Raw genomic sequence first — 19,610 nt, 5'->3', positions numbered from 1 at the left:
TATCACCCCCAGACCAATGGTATGGTGGAGCGGGTCAACCAGACGGTGAAGGCGTTCCTTCGGGCATACTCTAACCAGCGCCAGGATGACTGGTCTACGCTGCTACCCTGGGCTGAGTTTGCCTATAATAACAGTCTGCATTCGGCCTCCCGGACGACACCTTTCAGCACCATCTATGGACACCACCCGCGTCTACCTCCTCCAATTGCCCCTGCAGAAGTTCCACCTCAGGTGCAGTCCACCGTCTGTTCCTTTCAGGAAGCTTGGAGGAAGGTCCAGGAACAGTTACGACGAGCCGCGGTCAAGGCCAAGGAGACCTATGACCATAGAAGACAAGTGGCTCCCACATTCCTGCCGGGAGAAAAGGTTTGGTTGAGCACCCGATACCTGAAACTGCGGCTCCCATCTCTGAAGTTTGTTCCCCGGTTCATTGGACCTTTTGCTGTATGATCCAGGATAGGAGCAGTGACTTACCGACTACACTTACCCGGTCAACTCCGGTTGCACAATGCTTTTCATGTGTCCCTCCTGAAACCTTTCTGCAGGTCAAAGTGGCATCTTGAACCCAAGAAGGTGGTCGTGCCTGAGAGTGATCCAGATCCAGAGTATGAGTTGGATCACATCCTGGATTCTAATCGTCGTGGAAGGAAGTTGTACTATCTCCTCGCCTGGAAGCATTTTGGACCAGAGGATAACTCCTGGGAGCCAGCGGACAATGTGCATGCTCCAGATCTGATCCGGGAGTTCCACGCTCATCATCCTGCTAAGCCCAGACCGAACCGGTGAGGGGGAGATCTTTCCGGAGGGGGTACTGTTACGCTCTACTACACTTCTCCAGGATGGGTTGGTTTCTGTTTCCTAACCTAGCAGCCATCATCCGGGTTGGATCATGGACAGCAGCCATCTTGGCTAGCTCAGGAGGGGGCAGCCATCTTGGAGTAACGAGGTCAGGAAGGAAGCCCATATTTGGATGTAGGCACCTCTGCTGATGGGGGGCAGCCATCTTGGAACAGCTGCTCATGGTTGAGCCTAATTCCTGCTCTATTTAAAGCCCTGTTTCCAGTCCTTCCATGCTTCGGCTTCTATTCGCTTAGAGGTTGTGGTCTTCATCTGTTCCAGTGTTTTCCTGTGTTCCTGACCTTGGATTGTTTACTGACCACGCGTTGTGTTGCTGCCTGCCCAGACTTTCGGATTGCTCTCTGTTTTGCTGCTTCACTGACTCTTTGCTCCTGTACTGTGTCTGCCTGCCTGCAGGCCTGGTCAGCGGTTGTGCAACCCCGCCGGTTCCAGAAGTCCTGGTGGCCGCCTGCAGCTGGGGGCTCAACTCCCAGGGAATGGTGGTCGCTCCCCAGGTGAAGCTAGGGGTTGTCTGGCTGCCTGATCGAGTGCGGTGCCACTTCATCGTCGCCGTGCTCAGTCGGGGCACAAGGGCTCACATTCACCAGGTCATAACAGTTCAGCATGGTCAGACAACAGTACACAGTCTTTAGGCAAGTGATAATCAGGAATAGGGTAGACAAGCCAAGGTTGGTAACAGAAGCACAAGAGAAGCTGTGGAATAATCAGAAATTCACACTTGAGACCTATCAAGGGGCATAGTTCTCTGGATTAAATAGTTTAATGTAACCAATCATAGCAAGTCGCATCATCAGGATGTAACTTATGATGGCTTCTTACATGAGGAGTGTGTTCTGAGGGGTATTTAATAGAAACAGAGGGTGAACAAAATGCTAAAGGCCTGAGGAAAGGCTGCAGAGGTTAGGGCTCTTCAGCTTGGAGAAAAGATGACTCATGGGAGATATGATGGAGGTCTGTAAAATGCTGAGTGGAGTGGAATGGGTAAACCCAAATCAGAGTGAGTTGATCCTAAGCTTTTTAATGTACACAAGGAATGTGGTGCAGTTTCTGGGCAGGGATACCGGCCTTAACCTCTGGCGTGTCTGATTTGTTTTTTGTTCTCTTTGTAGGAACCCCCCCCCCCCCCCCCACACACACACACACAAACACACTACTGGTAGAGAGCTCTGTTGTTTGTTGATTTCAGAGTGGCCTAGTGGTTAGGGTAGTGGACTTTGGTCCTGAGTTCGATTCCCACTTCAGGCACAGGCAGCTCCTTGTGACTCTGGGCAAGTCACTTAACCCTCCATTGCCCCATGTAAGCCGCATTGAGCCTGCCATGAGTGGGAAAGCGCAGGGTACAAATATAACACAAATAAAATAGATACTATTGGAGATTCTACATGGAATGTTGCTATTCCACTAGCAACATTCCATGTAGAAGGCTGCGCAGGCTTCTGTTTCTGCTCGGCCACATTGGTGATCTGCAAGGGCCGACTTCTACATGGAATGCTGCTAGTGGAATAGCAACATTCCATGTAGAATCTGAAATAGTAGCAACATTCCATGTAGAATCTCCAATAGTATCTATTTTATTTGTGTTACATTTGTACCCTGCGCTTTCCCACTCATGGCAGGCTCAATGGATGAGTGGCCTAGTGGTTAGGGTGGTGGACTTTGGTCCTGTGGAACTGAGTTCGATTCCCACTTCAGGCACAGGCAGCTCCTTGTGACTCTGGGCAAGTCACTTAACCCTCCATTGCCCCATGTAAGCCGCATTGAGCCTGCCATGAGTGGGAAAGCGCAGGGTACAAATGTAACAAAAATAAAATAGATACTATTGGAGATTCTACATGGAATGTTGCTACTATTGGAGATTCTAGATGGAATGTTGCTATTCCACTAGCAACATTCCATGTAGAAGGCTGCGCAGGCTTCTGTTTCTGTGAGTCTGACGTCCTGCACGTATGTGCAGGACGTCAGACTCACAGAAGCAGAAGCCTGCGCGGCCACATTGGTGATCTGCAAGGGCCGACTTCTAGTGGAATAGCAACATTCCATGTAGAATCTCAAATAGTAGCAACAGTGGAGGAGTGGCCTAGTGGTTAGGGTGGTGGACTTTGGTCCTGAGGAACTGAGTTCGATTCCCACTTCAGGCACAGGCAGCTCCTTGTGACTCTGGGAAAGTCACTTAACCCTCCATTGCCCCATGTAAGCCGCATTGAGCCTGCCATGAGTGGGAAAGTGTGGGGTACAAATGTAACAAAAAAAAGTAAAAAACAAATATAGAAAATGTAGCTTTGTGGAAGTTGTGATTCTCTGCTTTAGTTTGGAAGTAAAGAAATATTTTGGAAACCTTAAGACCTATGTGATCTTATTTATGAAGACATTTCCCTCCTGACAGCTACCAGGCTGTATTAAATATACTGCTTCTATCTAGGACTTATGATTATATAACTTTAGAAGTCTAAGTGCTTTGAAAATACGTCTCCAAGTATTAGGGTTTTGATTGTTATGTATATCGCTTTTATCTAGGACTGATGATTATGTTTCAAGGTTCTGATTGTTATTACACTGCTCTGTATTTTACCATTTATACTTATTAATCTCAGAGCTGTATATCGAGCTCTATAAACATTAAACATTAAGCCAGTTTAATATAAAGCTTTTCTATGTGTGAGAAGCTCCTGTATACATGGGTGTTTCCTGTACTATGATGATGGCGATGAATCAAGAAACCACATCCTGTCCAGCGACAAAAACACACTCATTGGTTTCTATGGGAGCTAACACAGAGAACAAGACCCCCCCCCCCCCCACCACACACACACACACATACACACTGAGCCCTGACTTGAGGCAATGTAAGATACTGAATAAATAATAAAATCAAATGATAAATAGAGAATATAAAAGAAAGTGAAATAAGAATAAAATCACATATCCAAATTCAACATCACAGGACTCAGTAAGCATCAATCAAATATAATCAATTAACTCTGTTCCAAGTGCTCCTGGAAACACCTTTAGTCTTGCCCCTCAATCTTATACCCACGGTCCCTACTCATAACACTGCAAAGGGTTCCCCTGCTATAGAGTGTGGGGGGGGGGGGGGGGGGGAGGGGTATCAAGGCCTTTTCTTACAGACTTGGTAAACTTTAGTCCTTCTCCTTCCAGACGTAGTAAAGTGTCTTCTAATGCAGTAACACAGTAACTGCATAACAGACTACAGCCCTGTTTCTCACTGATTTGGGTGTAATTGGCCCCTGCAAGCGAAGGGCGACTAAAATGATAGCGGGGATGGGACGATTTCCCTGTGAAGAAAGACTAAGGAGGCTAGGGCTTTTCAGCTTGGAGAAGAGACGGCTGAGGGGAGACATGATAGAGGTATATAAAATAATGAGTGGAGTGGAACAGGTGGATGTGAAGCGTCTGTTCACGCTTTCCAAAAATACTAGAACTAGGGGGCATGTGATGAAACTACAGTGTAGTAAATTTAAAACAAATTGGAGAAGATGTTTCTTCACCCAACGCATAATTAAACTCTGGAATTCGTTGCCGGAGAACGTGGTGAAGGCGGTTAGCTTAGCAGAGTTTAAAAAGGGGTTGGACGGTTTCTTAAAGGACAAGTCCATAAACCGCTACTAAATGGACTTGGGAAAAATCCACAATTCCAGGAATAACATGTATAGAATGTTTGTACGTTTGGGAAGCTTGCCAGGTGCCCTTGGCCTGGATTGGCCGCTGTCGTGGACAGGATGCTGGACTCGATGGACCCTTGGTCTTTTCCCAGTGTGGCATTACTTATATACTTATGTACTTATAATCTGTTAATTGGTAGAACGGGAAGGTTGTATAAGGATTGGGAGAGAGGGGGGAAGGGAGGGAATGGGAGGGAGGAGGGAGTGAGGGGAGGGGAGGGGACTCTTCAGGAACACACGATAGGGACACTGGGAAACAACAGGGGGACAACAAGCACAAACACTGGAGGAATAGACTTTCCGGAGAGAAGGGCTGGGCTCCCCGGGAACACAATAGTTTAACAATTCCTGATAAACGCCGACAAACAAATTTAAGTGCATAGGGTACCGGTACGTTTGATATCTTGGAATGTCTCGGGGATCTCTTCGCCGATAAAGCGATCCAAGATATTAACCCAGTTGAAGCACCATAAAGCCTCTATTGCATGCCTCCAGGAAACAAAATTGAATGATAGGGAACATGAGAAATTAAAACAACAGTGGGTGGGGGAGTGTTACTACTCCTCATTCGGAGCCAAAAGAAGCGGAGTAGCGATATTGATCAAGAAGGGCCTATTTTGTAAGTCTAGTCTGGTGTATAAAGATCTGGAGGGTAGAGTGGTGCTACTCCAACTGAACATACAGTATGTGGACAAAAATTGTATTTGTATGTGATATATGGCCCAAACATTTACTCCCCTTTATTCTTTCAAATGTTAATCTCACTAGGACTTCAACACTCCGACGCACCCTGGGTGTGGGCGGGGGACTTTAACCAGACGATGGACCCAGAGGTGGATAGATCTATGGGTGGGAGAGAAGGGGGGAGAGGGGCCTATCTGCATTGTGCCAGTCCTTAGGCCTGGTGGACACCTGGCGTTTATTGCATCCCACTACAGTAGATTACACTCACCAATCGAGAGTACACCAGTCCTGGTCGCGGCTGGATTACATTTTGGTACACCAGTCTCTATTCTTTAGAGTTACCCAAGCAGAGATAGGCCCTTTAGAAATCTCAGATCACTCATTGATATGGGCAGATCTGGCATTTATTACACCAGGAGAGTCGGGTTACTCTTGGAGGTTCCCCTCTTACTTGCACAGAGACCAAAGATTCAATGGATATATAAAAGCCCAATGGGAACCGTATGTAGTAAATAATCTAGACTCCTGTGACTCTCCCACAATTTTCTGTGAAGCATCTAAGGCAGTAATGCGGGGGGGGGGGGGGGGGGGAGATAATAGCATACATGAGTGCTAGGGTGAAGATGCTCTCGACGGGCATAATCCGATTAGAACGTAATCAACGGTTGGCAAAGTACATACAGAGTCCCACCCAGGAGACTCGCGATTTATGGTCTGCCATGAGTGTGGCGTTGAATTTGTTAATTCACGAGCAAACCCAAAAGCGACTAGCAGTGAGAGGCCTTCATTTTCATAGATATGGAAATATACCGGGAAAGCTATTAGCCCAGATTGCGAGAACACGTAATCAAAGGAAATTGATTACGTCAATAATTCCACCAAGAGGGCCACGGATTTACAACTCAGAAAGCATTGCCAAAGCATTTCACACGTACTTTTCCAAGGTGTATTCGGGGGAGGGAGACTTTACCGATATGTCAGTGGAGGATTATTTGGCCGATGCGGATCTTCCCCGCCTCTCTCACTCCAATTGGGAAAGGCTCTTGGCACCATTGCAGGCACAAGAAATTCAGAGAGTACTCAAGTCCCTCCCGTTGGGCTCTGCACCAGGTCCCGATGGGTTCTCAGCAGAATATTTTAAAGCATTACCGACACAGTTTTGTGGCCCGCTCTTAGAATATTATGAGGCGGTGGTAGAGAGAGGGCTCTTGTCGCCTGGAGAAAATGAGGCACTGATTACACTAATCCCCAAACCGGGTAAACCTAGTGATAGAGTTGAATCGTATCGATCCATCTCCCTCATTAATGTGGATTTAAAGATATTGGCAAGAGTCTTTGCAGACCGTTTGGAACCCTGTATGAACTTGTTGATAGGAGAACATCAAGTGGGGTTCATTAGGGTTAGTCACTCGGTACTCAACATGCGAAAAGTGCTTTTGGCAATTGCTCAATGTCGGGATAGGGACTCTGAATTATTATTGGTCAGCCTTGATGCCGAAAAGTCATTTGACAAAGTGAGATGGGAATACTTATTCTAAGTCCTAGATTACGTAGGCATAGGGGGCTGGTTCATGGAAGCAGTTAGGGTGCTGTACAGGGACCCATCGGCTAGGATTTTAATAAATGAGATAAAGTCCCCTTCACTGAAGATCACAGCAGGCGCGAGGCGGGGGTGTCCCCTCTCTCCCCTATTATTTTTGTTATACTTGGAACCTTTACTGCGCACCATGGAGGCGGATCCAGATACCACCAGGGTGCAACTCCCTGCTCAGCCGGTATAGTCCTTTACAGACGATTTATTCCTGACTTTGACCCACCCACAGCAATCCCTCCCTAGGGTACTGTCAGCTATACAAGAGTTTGGCCTTTATTCTGGGCTATCCCTGAACCTCCAGAAATCTATAGCTCTTCTGTCCAAATCAGAGATAAAGACAAATTGGGAGGGGCCCTTTTTACTGCAGTGGGCACAGGAGGAGGTGACATATCTGGGAGTGAGAATTCCAATAGACCTAAACATGCTTAATGCGAGAAACATAACTTACCTGAAGGGGCAAGTAGCCAAGACTCTGCAAGGCTGGCATGCCCTCCCTATTTCTTTGTTGGGGAGGGTAGCACTATACAATATGGTCCTTTTTCCAATTTGGGTCTACGCTTACCAAACCTTACCCATGTTCTTGAACTATAGGGATGAGAGATGGTTGAAAAAAACAGCTAAATCATTTTCTTTGGCAGGGGAAGAGAGCACGAATGACCATTACTAGAGCAGCACTCCCTAGAGCTAAAGGGGGATTAGGACTGATGGATCTCCGCTTTTTTTCTGTGGCAAGTGGAATGCGTCATATTTCAGATTGGTTTCGTGACACTCCCTTCTTTTCACACACAGCAACAGAAGCTCAATGGTTTGGGTCCCTACATTTTGCTAGCTGGCTTCATCAGACGGCGGGCCAATCACTGAACTTAGGTACGGTATCCCCTATTTTTCGTCCCTTAAGACAAACATGGAGGTGGCTTTGCAAATTTTTCACCCTAAACAAATCAGTATCCCCCCTATTACCTATAAGAGGCACCCAGAGTTTCCAGTGGGAGACTCTTCTAGAACTTTTCGAGATTGGGCGGCTATGGGGATCCATTTCTTGAGTCAGGTAGTAACAGAGCAAGGTGGTATCAAGCCATTTTTGGATCTATGCAGGGAATTTAATTTGCAGGAGCAAGATTCATTTGCATACATGCAATTTAGTCATTAATTTTGAGTGTTCTCGTAGGTGCGCATGGAAATATTTCAACGGGATCCGTGATTGCGCATCAAGTCCAAACATTGCATTGAAACATTCCCATATATCTATTGACAGATCTTTCTTGGTTAAAGAGTTCACATAATGACTAAATTGCATGTATGCAAACGACTTTGCTCTTGTGGCGCAGCAGTGGAGTACGGAGCTGGGAACACAAATAACTCCGGAGCACATCCAATCAGCCATTTTCGGAACTTATAAGATGACGGAGAACGTAAGTTGGTGGGAAATGCAGTACAAGTTTGTCTTTCGTCTCCACATCTCACCGAGGAAAGCTGACTTGCGAAATTTGGACAATTGCCCTAAATGTGGAAAAGAGAACGCGTACTTGAGCCATATGTTTTGGGCATGCCCAGGAATACAAAAGTTTTGGAAGGACATGGCGCTGCATGCATCGGACATGTAGCTGCATTCCCCAAAACAGCTATTTGGGGGTTTTGCCACGCAAGGGCGAGCAAAGCCTGGACTAAAAGCACACCTGCAACGAGCAACGCTGATGGGGAAAAAAGTGATTTTACAGCATTGGGTTGGTACAGAGTGCCCCACAGTGGCTCAGTGGCGTTCCTCAATTATTTATATGTGTTCCTTGGAACGCAGTGGTATATTTGACTTGGCTGGGGAAAAAGGAGATATATTTTGTACAACCTGGGCACCCTTTTCAGACACGTTAACTCCAGTTGCTTGGAGCAGAACATTGAATTCCTGAAGAGGGGAGGGGAGGGGGAGGGATAGGGAAGGAATGAGCTAGAGGAAGGGGAGGGAGTAAAGATGTAAAAAGTTGTTTTCTTAAACTTGAAGTGTGAACTACTTTGACTGTACATCTGAAAACTAATGGTTTTGTACATGTTATGTTATCTTGAAATTATCTCAATAAACATGAGTTAAAAAAAATTGGGTGAACAGGGGAGTATCCAGACACCCAATTTTGGGTGAGCCTGGGCTCAAGATGGGTGGGCAGAAGAACCCCGCCCTGTCCCACAGGTGATCTGGTCTCTCCTTGTCTCACCTGCATGCCATATGGTCTCTCAAACATTCCCCCTCCCCCCCCCCCCCCCCCGCATACCTTTTAAATAGCAGATTTTCACCGGCAGTGAGCAGCAACTAATACGCTCATGTTGGCCCCACAGCCTTCCCACTGATGCAACTTCCTGTTTCTGCATAGGCAGGAATATGTCAGAGGGAAGGCTGTGGGGCCGGTGTGAAAAGTATGTATCAGTCGCTGCTCACTGCAGGCAAAGATATGCTATTTACAGGGTATGCAGGAGGAACAGTTGGTGGGGCTTTGGAATCCCTGCCAGCCAAATTATAGGTGTGCTGCTACTGGGTGGGCCTGAGCCCACGTGGGCTCACCCTTGGCAGTATTGCAGATTTCCAAGAGTCAGGGACTTGGCCAGCTGAAAGACTATTGTTTATCAATGTACGAATTTTGGGAAGCAACTGTAATTCAGTGACACTTAACCAAGCAGATGGGAGTGGATCAAGTAAGCATGTTGTGAGATCCATAGTGGAAAGCGTCTTAGAGAGAAACGAAGACCAGGAAGTGGGACTGGGATTCAAAGATGACTAAGGATGAGGTACCAACTGAGAAGGTGAACTTGCGTGATTGTCCGAAAGAGGAGGGGTGGTAAAATATAGAGAAAGAAGTTCTGCTGATGGATATAGATGTGTGACCTATGGCAGCTATTAGATACTAAACGGACAGATGTCAGGCCTCGGAATAAGGAAAAAATTCCCCCAGGGCGCAGCTTGGATATTCCACTCAACTTCTTTTTTATTTATTTATTACATTTGTACCCCGCTCTTTCCCACATACAGCAGGTCCAGTGCGGTTTACATAGTAAAAGAAAGCATCTTACATGGTAAAGAATACAGTAAAAACAAGGAAATGTAGGAACAGTATTATAAATTGTGATGATCGTAACTACTTACATTATGCAAGGCATTACAAAGGAAAGGTGAAAAGAACAGCTAAGCACTTTCAAAAAGGCAATTCCGAAATGAAACTGCTTAGCTATCTAGAGAGAGGAAGGATATCTGTAACGCAGCAACAGTCACTGTGCTCTGCCTCTTGTAGGGACAGTCATGATGAATACGCCTGAAATATTTAATGCCAGGGCTCGCATTTCAAAAGAAGGCCCACCGTAGGGTTCATATGTTCACCTACTTGAGCAGTTCTGGTCGCTCTGTCTCATAAAGGTTTAGTGGAATTAGAAAAGGTTCAAAGGGGGTGAGAAAAATAAAGGGGATGGACACCTCCCTCCCCCTTATGAAGACAAACAGGTTGGTGGTCGATGGAGGAGTAGCCTAGTGGTTAGGGTGGTGGACTTTGGTCCTGAGGAACTGAGTTCGATTCCCAGCACAGGTAGCTCCTTGTGACTCTGGGCAAGTCACTTAACCCTTCATTGCCTACCGCATTGAGCCTGCCATGAGTGGGAAAGCGCGGGGTACAAATGTAACAAAAATAAAAATATGATAAAGTTTATAAACTCATGAGTAGAGTGGAAGGGTTGTTTAACCTTTCAAACAACAGAGAAAAAAGAAGGCACTATGAAATTAATTACTAGCAGATTGAAAAGTTCCTCCCCACCACATGACGTACATAATTAAACTATGGAATCTGTTGCAGGAGGAGGTGGTCAAGAGTTCAAAAAAGGTTTGGACAAGTTCCTGGAGGAAAAGTCCATAATTAATAGAAGAGCCATTGCTGTTCCCTGGAAATGAACTATGGGAAAGAGATGTTTTTTTGGGGATCCACAGACTAGATGCGACCCAGACTGGGTGCTGTAGGAGACAGGGCAGAGCTTGATGGACCTCAGTACAGCTGATATATTTCCACCTATATTCAGCACATCTGTGAAATGTGCCCCGTTCACAGAGGAACAGAATAAAATACCTTGCAAATAAAACAAACACTGATTAAACCCCATAATACATCAGCATTCCCATAACGCTCCTAAACAATAAGCTTGTAACCCCTCTTAAATGCCAAGAAACCCCTTTAAACAGAAGGTTCTGTGCCGGGGCCTGGTCTGGGGTTCCTCTGTCCTAAAGTTACACTTGCTGGTTGTGTAGGAGAAGCTTAAACACACAACTCACATGCACAGGGGTGAAGTATCAAACACAGTCCTCGAGGGCCACAACCCAGTCAGGGTTTCAAGATTTTCACAATCAATACGCATGAGAATGATTGGAATTACTGCTTCCATTATATGCAAATAGATTGATCTCATGCATATTCATTAATACCAAGCGCTGGGTTAAATTTTCAATAATTAGCCACTATGTATCTACTTACCAATTTTCCTTGGCTAATACAATTTCAAAACTAAATAATCATAACGAATAACTCATTCATACATGCATTTCAAATTCTAAATCATAATTTTTATTATTTATTTATTTGTTGCACCGTATGCCTGGAATAGACTTCCTGAGCCAGTACGTCAAGCTCCATCTCTAGCCGTCTTCAAATTTAAGCTAAAAGCCCACCTTTTTGATGCTGCTTTTAACTGCTAACCCTTATTCACTTGTTCAGAACCCTTATTTTATCATCCTCACTTTAATATTCCCGTATCTCTTGTTTGTCCTGTTTGTCTGTCCTAATTAGACTGTAAGCTCTGTCGAGCAGGGACTGACTCTTCATGTTCAAGTGTACAGCGCTGCGTACGTCTAGTAGCACTATAGAAATGATAAGTAGTAGTAGTATCCCACATTTTCCCACCCATTTGCAGGCTCAACGTGGCTTACATAGTACCGTCAAGGCGTTTGCCCAGTCGGTTGATAGCAAATACAAGGTTGTATAGTGATCGAATGAGGTATATGTGGAGGGTTGGAAGGGATGAAGATTGTGTGTTGTCCAGTGCAATCATTAGGCATGCTGTGCTTTGGGTGAAGAGGTTTACGTAGGGTTGTTGGGGTAGGCCTTTTTGAAGAGGTTGGTTTTTAGTGATTTCCTGAAGTTAAGGTGGTCATGTATTGTTTTCACAGCTTTTGGGAGGCCATTCCATAGTTGTGCGCTTATGTAGCAGAAGCTGGATGTGTAGGTTGTTTTGTATTTCAGTCCTTTGCAATTTGGGAAGTGTAGGTTTAGGTATGATCTTGACGACATGACTCTGTTTCTTATTGGTAGATCTATGAGTTCTATCATGTATCCTGGGACTACGCCGTATTTAATTTTGTGGACTAAAGTGCAGATTTTGAAGATGGTCCGTTCTTTGTTTGGGTGCCTGACAAACACCTCATAAAACACTTATCTGAATAGTACATACTGCTGCAGTTAAATTCATGCTCCCTCCCTCACTTTAGAAAAACTCAGGTTAGGTGAAAGCTGCCCTCTTCAATTTTAACCAACACAGACACTTAAAACACTACTACTTGACATTTCTAAAGCGCTACTAGGGTTACGCAGCGCTGTACAATTCAAACATGCGTGGGATAAACATAAAGGAATCCTGTTCAGAAGGAATGGATCCTAAGGAGCTTAGCCGAGATTGGGTGGCAGAGCCGGTGGCGGGAAGCGGGGATGGTGCTGGGCAGACTTATACGGTCTGTGCCCTGAAAAAGACAGGTACAAATCAAAGTAAGGTATACACAAAAAGTAGCACATATGAGTTTATCTTGTTGGGCAGACTGGATGGACCATTCAGGTCTTTTTCTGCCGTCATCTACTATGCCATCTACTATAACATAGAAGGACAGTCCCTGCTCAAGGAGCTTGCAATCCAAAGGACAAATGTACAGTCAGTCAAATAGGGGCAGTCAAATAGGGGCAGTCTAGATTTCCTGAAAGGTCTAAAGGTTAGGTGCCGAAAGCAACATTGAAGAGGTGGGCTTTGAGCAAAGATTTTAAGACGGGTAGGGAGGGGGCTTGGCGTAAGGGCTCAGGAAGTTTATTCCAAGCATAGTGTGAGGCGAGGCAGAATGAGCGGAGCCTGGAGTTGGCGGTGGTGGAGAAGGGTACTGAGAGGAGGGATTTTTCCTGTGAGCGGAGGTTACGGGCGGGAACGTAAGGGGAAATGTGGGTAGAGAGAGGTAATGAGGGGCTGCAGACTGAGTGCATTTGTAGGTAAGAAGGAGAAGCTTGAACTGTATGCGGTATCTGATGGGAAGCCAGTGAAGTGACTTGAGGAGAGGGGTGATATGAGTATATCGGTGATATGAGTATAACAGAAGTTAACTCATGGTACCGGAGGTCTGCCAGCCTTTTTTTTTTTTTAAATCTTTATCTTTATGCCGTTCTTGGAACATGTTCTAGTCACACTACATCCTTCCTCTGATTTTTTTTTTTTGGGGGGGGGACTGCATACAGTATACAACCTACAGAAAGGAAGAAGATATTCTCAGTTTTGTTCTCTTTTCCACTGATCCCTAACATTTGGGGTTTGGCAGCCATGACACACTAGCCTGAAAATTTCTAAGTACTGTCCACCACAATTTCAAGAACTGAAACATAGTTTAGATTCTTCTCCACTCTATTAGATTGTAAGCTCTGTGGAGCAGGGACTGTCTCTTCATGTTCAAATATACAGCGCTGCGTACGTCTAGTAGCGCCTTAGAAATGATAAGTAGTAGTAGCACAGCAGTAAAGGAGATGCAAGGATTTTGTCACTTCATTCTGCAGCTGGGCTCACAACTACAATCAAGACGTGCCTGGGTTTTTATGTTTTGGTTGGAGTGAAGGGGGCCTTTTCAACTTACTTTATACATATTTAAAAATAAAAAAAAAAAACACCCACCCAAACCTCAAAACCTCATAGTGCTCATGAACCCAAGACATTTATACACTTCTAAAAGAACACGATAAAAATTTCCAAAGCCAGGGTGTCTGCCAGGTACTTGTGACCTGGATTTGCCACTAATGGAAGCAGGGACATTAGCATTTGTATCCCACATTTCCCCACCTATTTGCAGGCTTAATGTGGCTTACATTATGCCGTGATGGCGATCGCCATTTCCGGGTACAGAGTTTCAGATGGTAATACATTTAGTTGTATACATACATGGTAAAGAGAAATACATTGTGGTATTGCATACAAATGATTTTGCACCAAGGTGCATCCATACACTGCTCTGACACAGCTATTCATCTGTTCTTATTAATAGAAACTAACTGCACAGTGAGCAGATGCTCCTTAAGGCATGTTTAGCTCAGTCATGCATCTATTAACTTTTTAAATTAAATGATCTCATGGTATCCCATCCCCTCCCCCTACTCAAAACTACTAATGTCTTTCTTCAAAAAGCAGCTGTCAAAATCAGGACAAACAAAAGTTCCAAATCCATTGTGTATTTCAAGATTGTATCTTCAATTCAGGCTTGACCCCCTCACGGCAGCGCTAACTTTTTGATCACAAGTCCATAAAGCAGAAGAACCTCAAATCCTCACATAAGGAATAGGATGTCAGACATCACTATGATTAAAATTTCTGCTGAGGTTGTTAAAGGTATGCGTATTACATTTTTTTGGTTTAGAAGGTTTTAATGTAAGAATGTGAGGAATTGTAACTTTGTGCTTTACTTATTGTACAAGGTCTCCTGATGAAGCTAGAAGGAAACACAGCCAGTGCTGGGACCAAAGAACGGAACCTGTAACTAACATATGGGACCAGCAGAAATTTTAATCCTATTCCTTATTTCAGGATCTGAAGTTCTTCTGCTTTACGGACTTGTGATTAAAAGGTTAGCGCTCCCGTGAGGGGGTCAAGCCTGAATGGAAGATATAATCTTGAAATACACAATGGACATTACTAGTTTTGAGTAGGAGGGGGATGGGATACCATGAGATCATTTAATATAAAAAGATGCATCTAATATAATAATTTGCTCCTCCAACGTTCCAATGTGTGTCACTGGGATCGTAACCACCTGCTGACGTCACTCCTCCAACGTTCTCCGTCCCCCCTCCCTCCCAGTTCCATGGGACTCTGGAACTGGGAGAGAGGGACGGAGGGACGGAGGGAGGGGGGGAGGGGGGGGGAACACTGGAACTCGGAGGGTGGAGGGAGGGAGGGGGGCCTGGAACTCGGAGGGAGGTGGAGGGGGCAGAGGAGAGATGCTGTACATGGATGGATGGAGGGGGCTGGGCACAGAGGACGTTGCCTGCTTATGGATGAATGCAGGGGAGAGAGCATAATGCAGGGGAGGGAGGGGATGACCCTGGAATTCGGAGGTAGGGAGGGAGGGAGGGGACGACCCTGGAACTCGGAGGCAGGGAGGGAGAGAGGGGATGACCCTGGAACTCAGAGGGAGGGAGGGGGACAACAACCCTGGAACTCGGAGGGAGGGAGGGAGGGGGGGACCTGGCACACACTCTCATGCTCACACACTCTCTCTCTCACAGACACACTCGCACCCAGTCTCACTCTCTTTCTGTCACACACACACACACTCACACATTCACTCTCTCTCTCTCTCTCTCTCACACACATTCTCTGAAACATACACACTCCGAGGAAAACCTTGCTAGCGCCCGTTTCATTTGTGTCAGAAACGGGCCTTTTTTTTACTAGTGTTGTAATAAAAATTATGATTTAGAATTTGAAATGCATGAATGAATGAGTTATTTGTTATGATTATTTACTTTTGAAATTGTATTAGCCAAGGAAAATTGGTATGAAGATGCATATTCATTAGGGAAATCTTGAAACCCTGACTGGGACCTTCGAGGCCTGTGCTTGCCTGTCCCTGATATACGTTTTAGGCTCTGCCCAAAATGAAATCAACTAACTTTGGCCATATAATAATTACCAGGAATTGCAAAGAAGGACTTGTGTGGGTAAATACCCACTGCCAGCCACAAAGACCTCCTGAATACTAGGTCCTCAGTTCCTACAGATCGGCTTTAAGCCAGTTCTGGATGTTTTATCATACATGTCAGACCTAATTGACTTACCAGCACGAAATAGCAAAAGTTCATCGCGTACCTCCCTTAACCTCCACTACCCTAATTGCAGAGGACTTAAATACAAATCAATACACGCACCTATCTTCACATACCTCTGTACAAAATCATGGAATAAACTACCGAATACTATAAAAACAATACACGACTTAACAGCTTTCCGGAAGTTACCTGTTCGAAGAGACTTACAATAAGAATCCTTCTTATTGACTTGATTCCAATCTATATCTGAACCAACTAATATCGACCCCTTCTAATCTGATTGTTAATCAAATTATCTTTACTGGTCATTCTACTGACCCTATTTACCTAATTTCTTGCACAGTAATATGTAAAATTAGGCCAAACCTCTTACACTGTTTATGATAATGCCTTTGCAACATAATGTAAGCCACATTGAGCCTGCAAATAGGTGGGAAAATGTGGGATACAAATGCAGCAAAATAAATAAATAAATTATGAGACCTGCAGCCCTGGCTCCCTCCTGGGACTGGGTAACCGCAGTTCTGACTGTGACCTTGCATAGGAATTGTTTGTGCAGGGCTGGATCTTTGGATTCTAATAAACCTGTACCCCCCCCCCCCCCCCCTGGCCTAAGCTCGGACAGACATCACGGAGGACTAGCTCGGCATTCCTCCATGGTGTCAGGTTTTTACCTGCAGTCCAATATCGATGATGGAGAACACGGTTTTACATGCTCGACAATTGAGGTTCCTCCATCCATATTTCATTCCCAGTTTGGGCAGGATGTAGTGCAGCTGGTGAGGATCCAGAGCGTCCTGGGATTGCAAGGCTGGGCGTGCAGTTCCAGGACAGGGCATGAAGAGGAAGCAGAAGAAGCCCAGGCTTAGCCAGAGCCCAGTTACAGACAGCATGGTATCAGCCCAGGCTGCCCACAGCTTCCTTACTCTGAGGAGCTCAAGTCTACACAGAACAGCCTGAGAAGCCCCCTCACCCATCAGTGTCCATCAGACTAGAATGAGAGAGTATTACTGAAAGTTGATGCTTACTCCTCTCAGCAGCCTGCCTGACCTCTCTTTCTACACCCTCTGACTGTCTCTCTCTGTCTCCGATCTATCTGCCTGTTCCTCTGTCACTCTCCTTTTCTTCTAGACTCTGCCTGTCTCGCTGTCTCTGATCTATCTTTGTTCAGACTCAGCCTGTCTCTCTGTCACTCTCCTTTCTTCCTAGCCTGTGCCGGTCTCTCAGTCCTGTGGTCGATCTTTCTGCCTGTACTTCTGTTACTCTCCTTTTCCTGTAGACTCTGCCTGTCTCGCGGTCTCTGAATTATCTTTGTTCAGACTCAGCCTGTCTCGCTGTCTCTGATCTATCTTCGTTCAGACTCTGCCTGTCTCACTGTCTCTGATCTATCTTTGTTCAGACTCAGCCTGTCTCTCTGTCACTCTCCTTTCTTCCTAGCCTGTGCCGGTCTCTCAGTCCTGTGGTCGATCTTTCTGCCTGTACTTCTGTTACTCTCCTTTTCCTGTAGACTCTGCCTGTCTCTCTGATCTATTTTTGTTCTGCCAGTTCCTCTGTTGCTCTCCTTGTCTCCTAGCCTCTGCCAGCCCCTCTGTCCTGTGGTTGATCTTTCTGCCTGTTCTCTCTCTGTCTCTCTCTCTGCTACCCTCTGCCTCTTTGTTCACTGGTCTAGTTTCCCCCGTGTCTCTCTGCCCTCTGTGTTATCTATTCTTCTCTCCTTCTGCTGTGTCTCAGCTGAGCTCCCATTCAGATGTTTTGTCTTCCAGGCTCTGAGTCTGCTTCTCTCTACGGCTTCTTCCTCATGTCACAGTATCAGCTGAGCAGTGGGGCAGGACCAGAGGAGGGGCAGAGGCAGGTCTGGACAGAATTCAGGATTCACATAACTTTATTGGATTGACAATTTTTCTATATGAAAGTGATTGTAATAGAACACAACATACCTTACTGCTGTTTCTCCTCTTTCCTTCAGGATTATACAGCTTCTGCTGCTCAGTCTTTGGGAAATGGGCACCTCTGCTCTCTTTCTGTTTTACACAGTACAGGAGGAAATGCATTTCTGGTTCTCCTTCCCCAAGATTATAGAGAGTTTTTTTTCGGCTCATTCTGTGCCTCTCTCTCTATTAGTTTTGGGAAACACGTATCTCTAATATCTTTCTAAGAGGCATACTTTCTAAATTTATTTATTTTTGTTACATTTGTACCCCGCGCTTTCCCACTCATAGTAACATAGTAGATGACGGCAGAAAAAGACCTGCATGGTCCATCCAGTCTGCCCCAAGACAAACTCATATGTGTATACCTTACCTTGAATTTGTACCTGTCCTTTTCAGGGCACAGACCGCATAAGTCTGCCCTCCCCTATCCTCGCCTCCCAACCACCACCCCCTCTTCCCCCCAACTGCTCTGCCACCCAATTTCAGCTAAGCTTCTGAGGATCCATTCCTTCTGCACAGGATTCCTCTATGCATATCCCACGCATGTTTGAACTCCGTTACCGTTTTCATCTCCACCACCTCCCGCGGGAGGGCATTCCAAGCGTCCACCACCCTCTCCGTGAAAAAATACTTCCTGACATCTTTCCTGAGTCTGCCCCCCTTCAATCTCATTTCATGTCCTCTCGTTCTACTGCCTTCCCATCTCCGGAAAAGATTCGTTTGCGGATTAATACCTTTCAAATATTTGAACGTCTGTATCATATATCACCCCTGTTCCTCCTTTCCTCCAGGGTGTACGTGTTCAGGTCAGCAAGCCTCTCTTCATACGTCTTGGAACGTAAATGGCAGGCTCAATGCGGCGGGCAATGGAGGGTTAAGTGACTTGCCCAGAGTCACAAGGAGCTGCCTGTGCCAGGAATCAAACTCAGTTCCTCAGTTCCCCAGGACCAAAGTCCACCATCCTAACCACTAGGCCACTCCTCCACTTCCTCTGTGTGTTTATGCCCTGCATTTTTGAATTCTGTCAATGCTTTTGTCAGACTCTACCACCTCCACAGTGAGGACGTTCCAGGCATCCATCACCTTCTCCATGAAAAAGTATTTCCTGATGTTACTCCTAAGTCAGCTGTCTTGATAACCCTATCCCAGGATACTTCAGAGGCCTGAGAGGTCTGATGTAGAGTTGCCCTTTCTGGAGTTCTCTCTTCCTTGCACTGTTTACTTGGTGGTTCTCAGGTCTTACCACACACCTCCCTTGTGGAGGTTCACGAATCCTGCTGTGTAGTTAACTTCTCCAGGCACTGCTCAGTCTTTGCTCAGTGGGGGGTCCACAATACACCTTGTTGGCAGGACAGCACTGAGCAAAGGGCTGTCTCTCACCAAAATCGCACATCAAATCCCCATTGTACTGAATCTCTGCAGTCTCAGGAAGAACTTTCTATTCTACTCTATCATTTTTATTCTGCCTTATTTCAAATAAGATTCAAGGCAGATTACAATAGAAGAAGTCTTCATCAGAATGAGGAGACTATACGGTAAAGTACATGGATAAAAGTAAAAAAAATCATTGCTCTTCTAATGTGGGAAAAATAGCTCTTTCGGGCTTTTTGAAAAGGGAAATCTGAAGAGGTTGTTGGTGATTTTATTTCGTATGTTTTCATCAGGGCTTTTTTTTTGAGGGGGTACTGAGTACTGGCACCTTTTCATTGTCTGCTAGAATTGACCCATGGTCCCCAAGTTTTAATGAAAGAGCCCAGACCCTACACACCAATTCTGCCTTGTC

The 19,610-nt window shown here is 45.5% G+C and overlaps 1 protein-coding gene across 2 annotated transcripts in view; it reads right to left on the bottom strand.

Moving 5' to 3' along the window:
* Positions 1-18,221, bottom strand: part of LOC115468277 (sphingomyelin phosphodiesterase-like) — a 71,210-nt gene extending 52,989 nt beyond the window's left edge. The window contains exons 1-2 of one of the 2 annotated variants that reach the window (XM_030199867.1): positions 18,211-18,221; positions 16,571-17,504 (exon numbers count right to left, since the gene is read on the bottom strand). In XM_030199867.1, the coding sequence (XP_030055727.1) occupies positions 16,571-16,873 (303 nt within the window). In that variant the 5' untranslated portion in view covers positions 16,874-17,504; positions 18,211-18,221. Of the gene's footprint in view, positions 1-16,570; positions 17,698-18,210 lie in introns of those variants that run through there. The other variant, XM_030199866.1, reaches the window with a different exon arrangement.
* Positions 18,222-19,610: the final 1,389 nt, after the last annotated feature.

Source organism: Microcaecilia unicolor, chromosome 4 (genome assembly GCF_901765095.1).
Source record: "Microcaecilia unicolor chromosome 4, aMicUni1.1, whole genome shotgun sequence".
NCBI lineage: Eukaryota > Metazoa > Chordata > Amphibia > Gymnophiona > Siphonopidae > Microcaecilia > Microcaecilia unicolor.
Note: the sequence above shows the minus strand (reverse complement) of the source record. Positions and strands in the feature narration are given on the sequence as shown.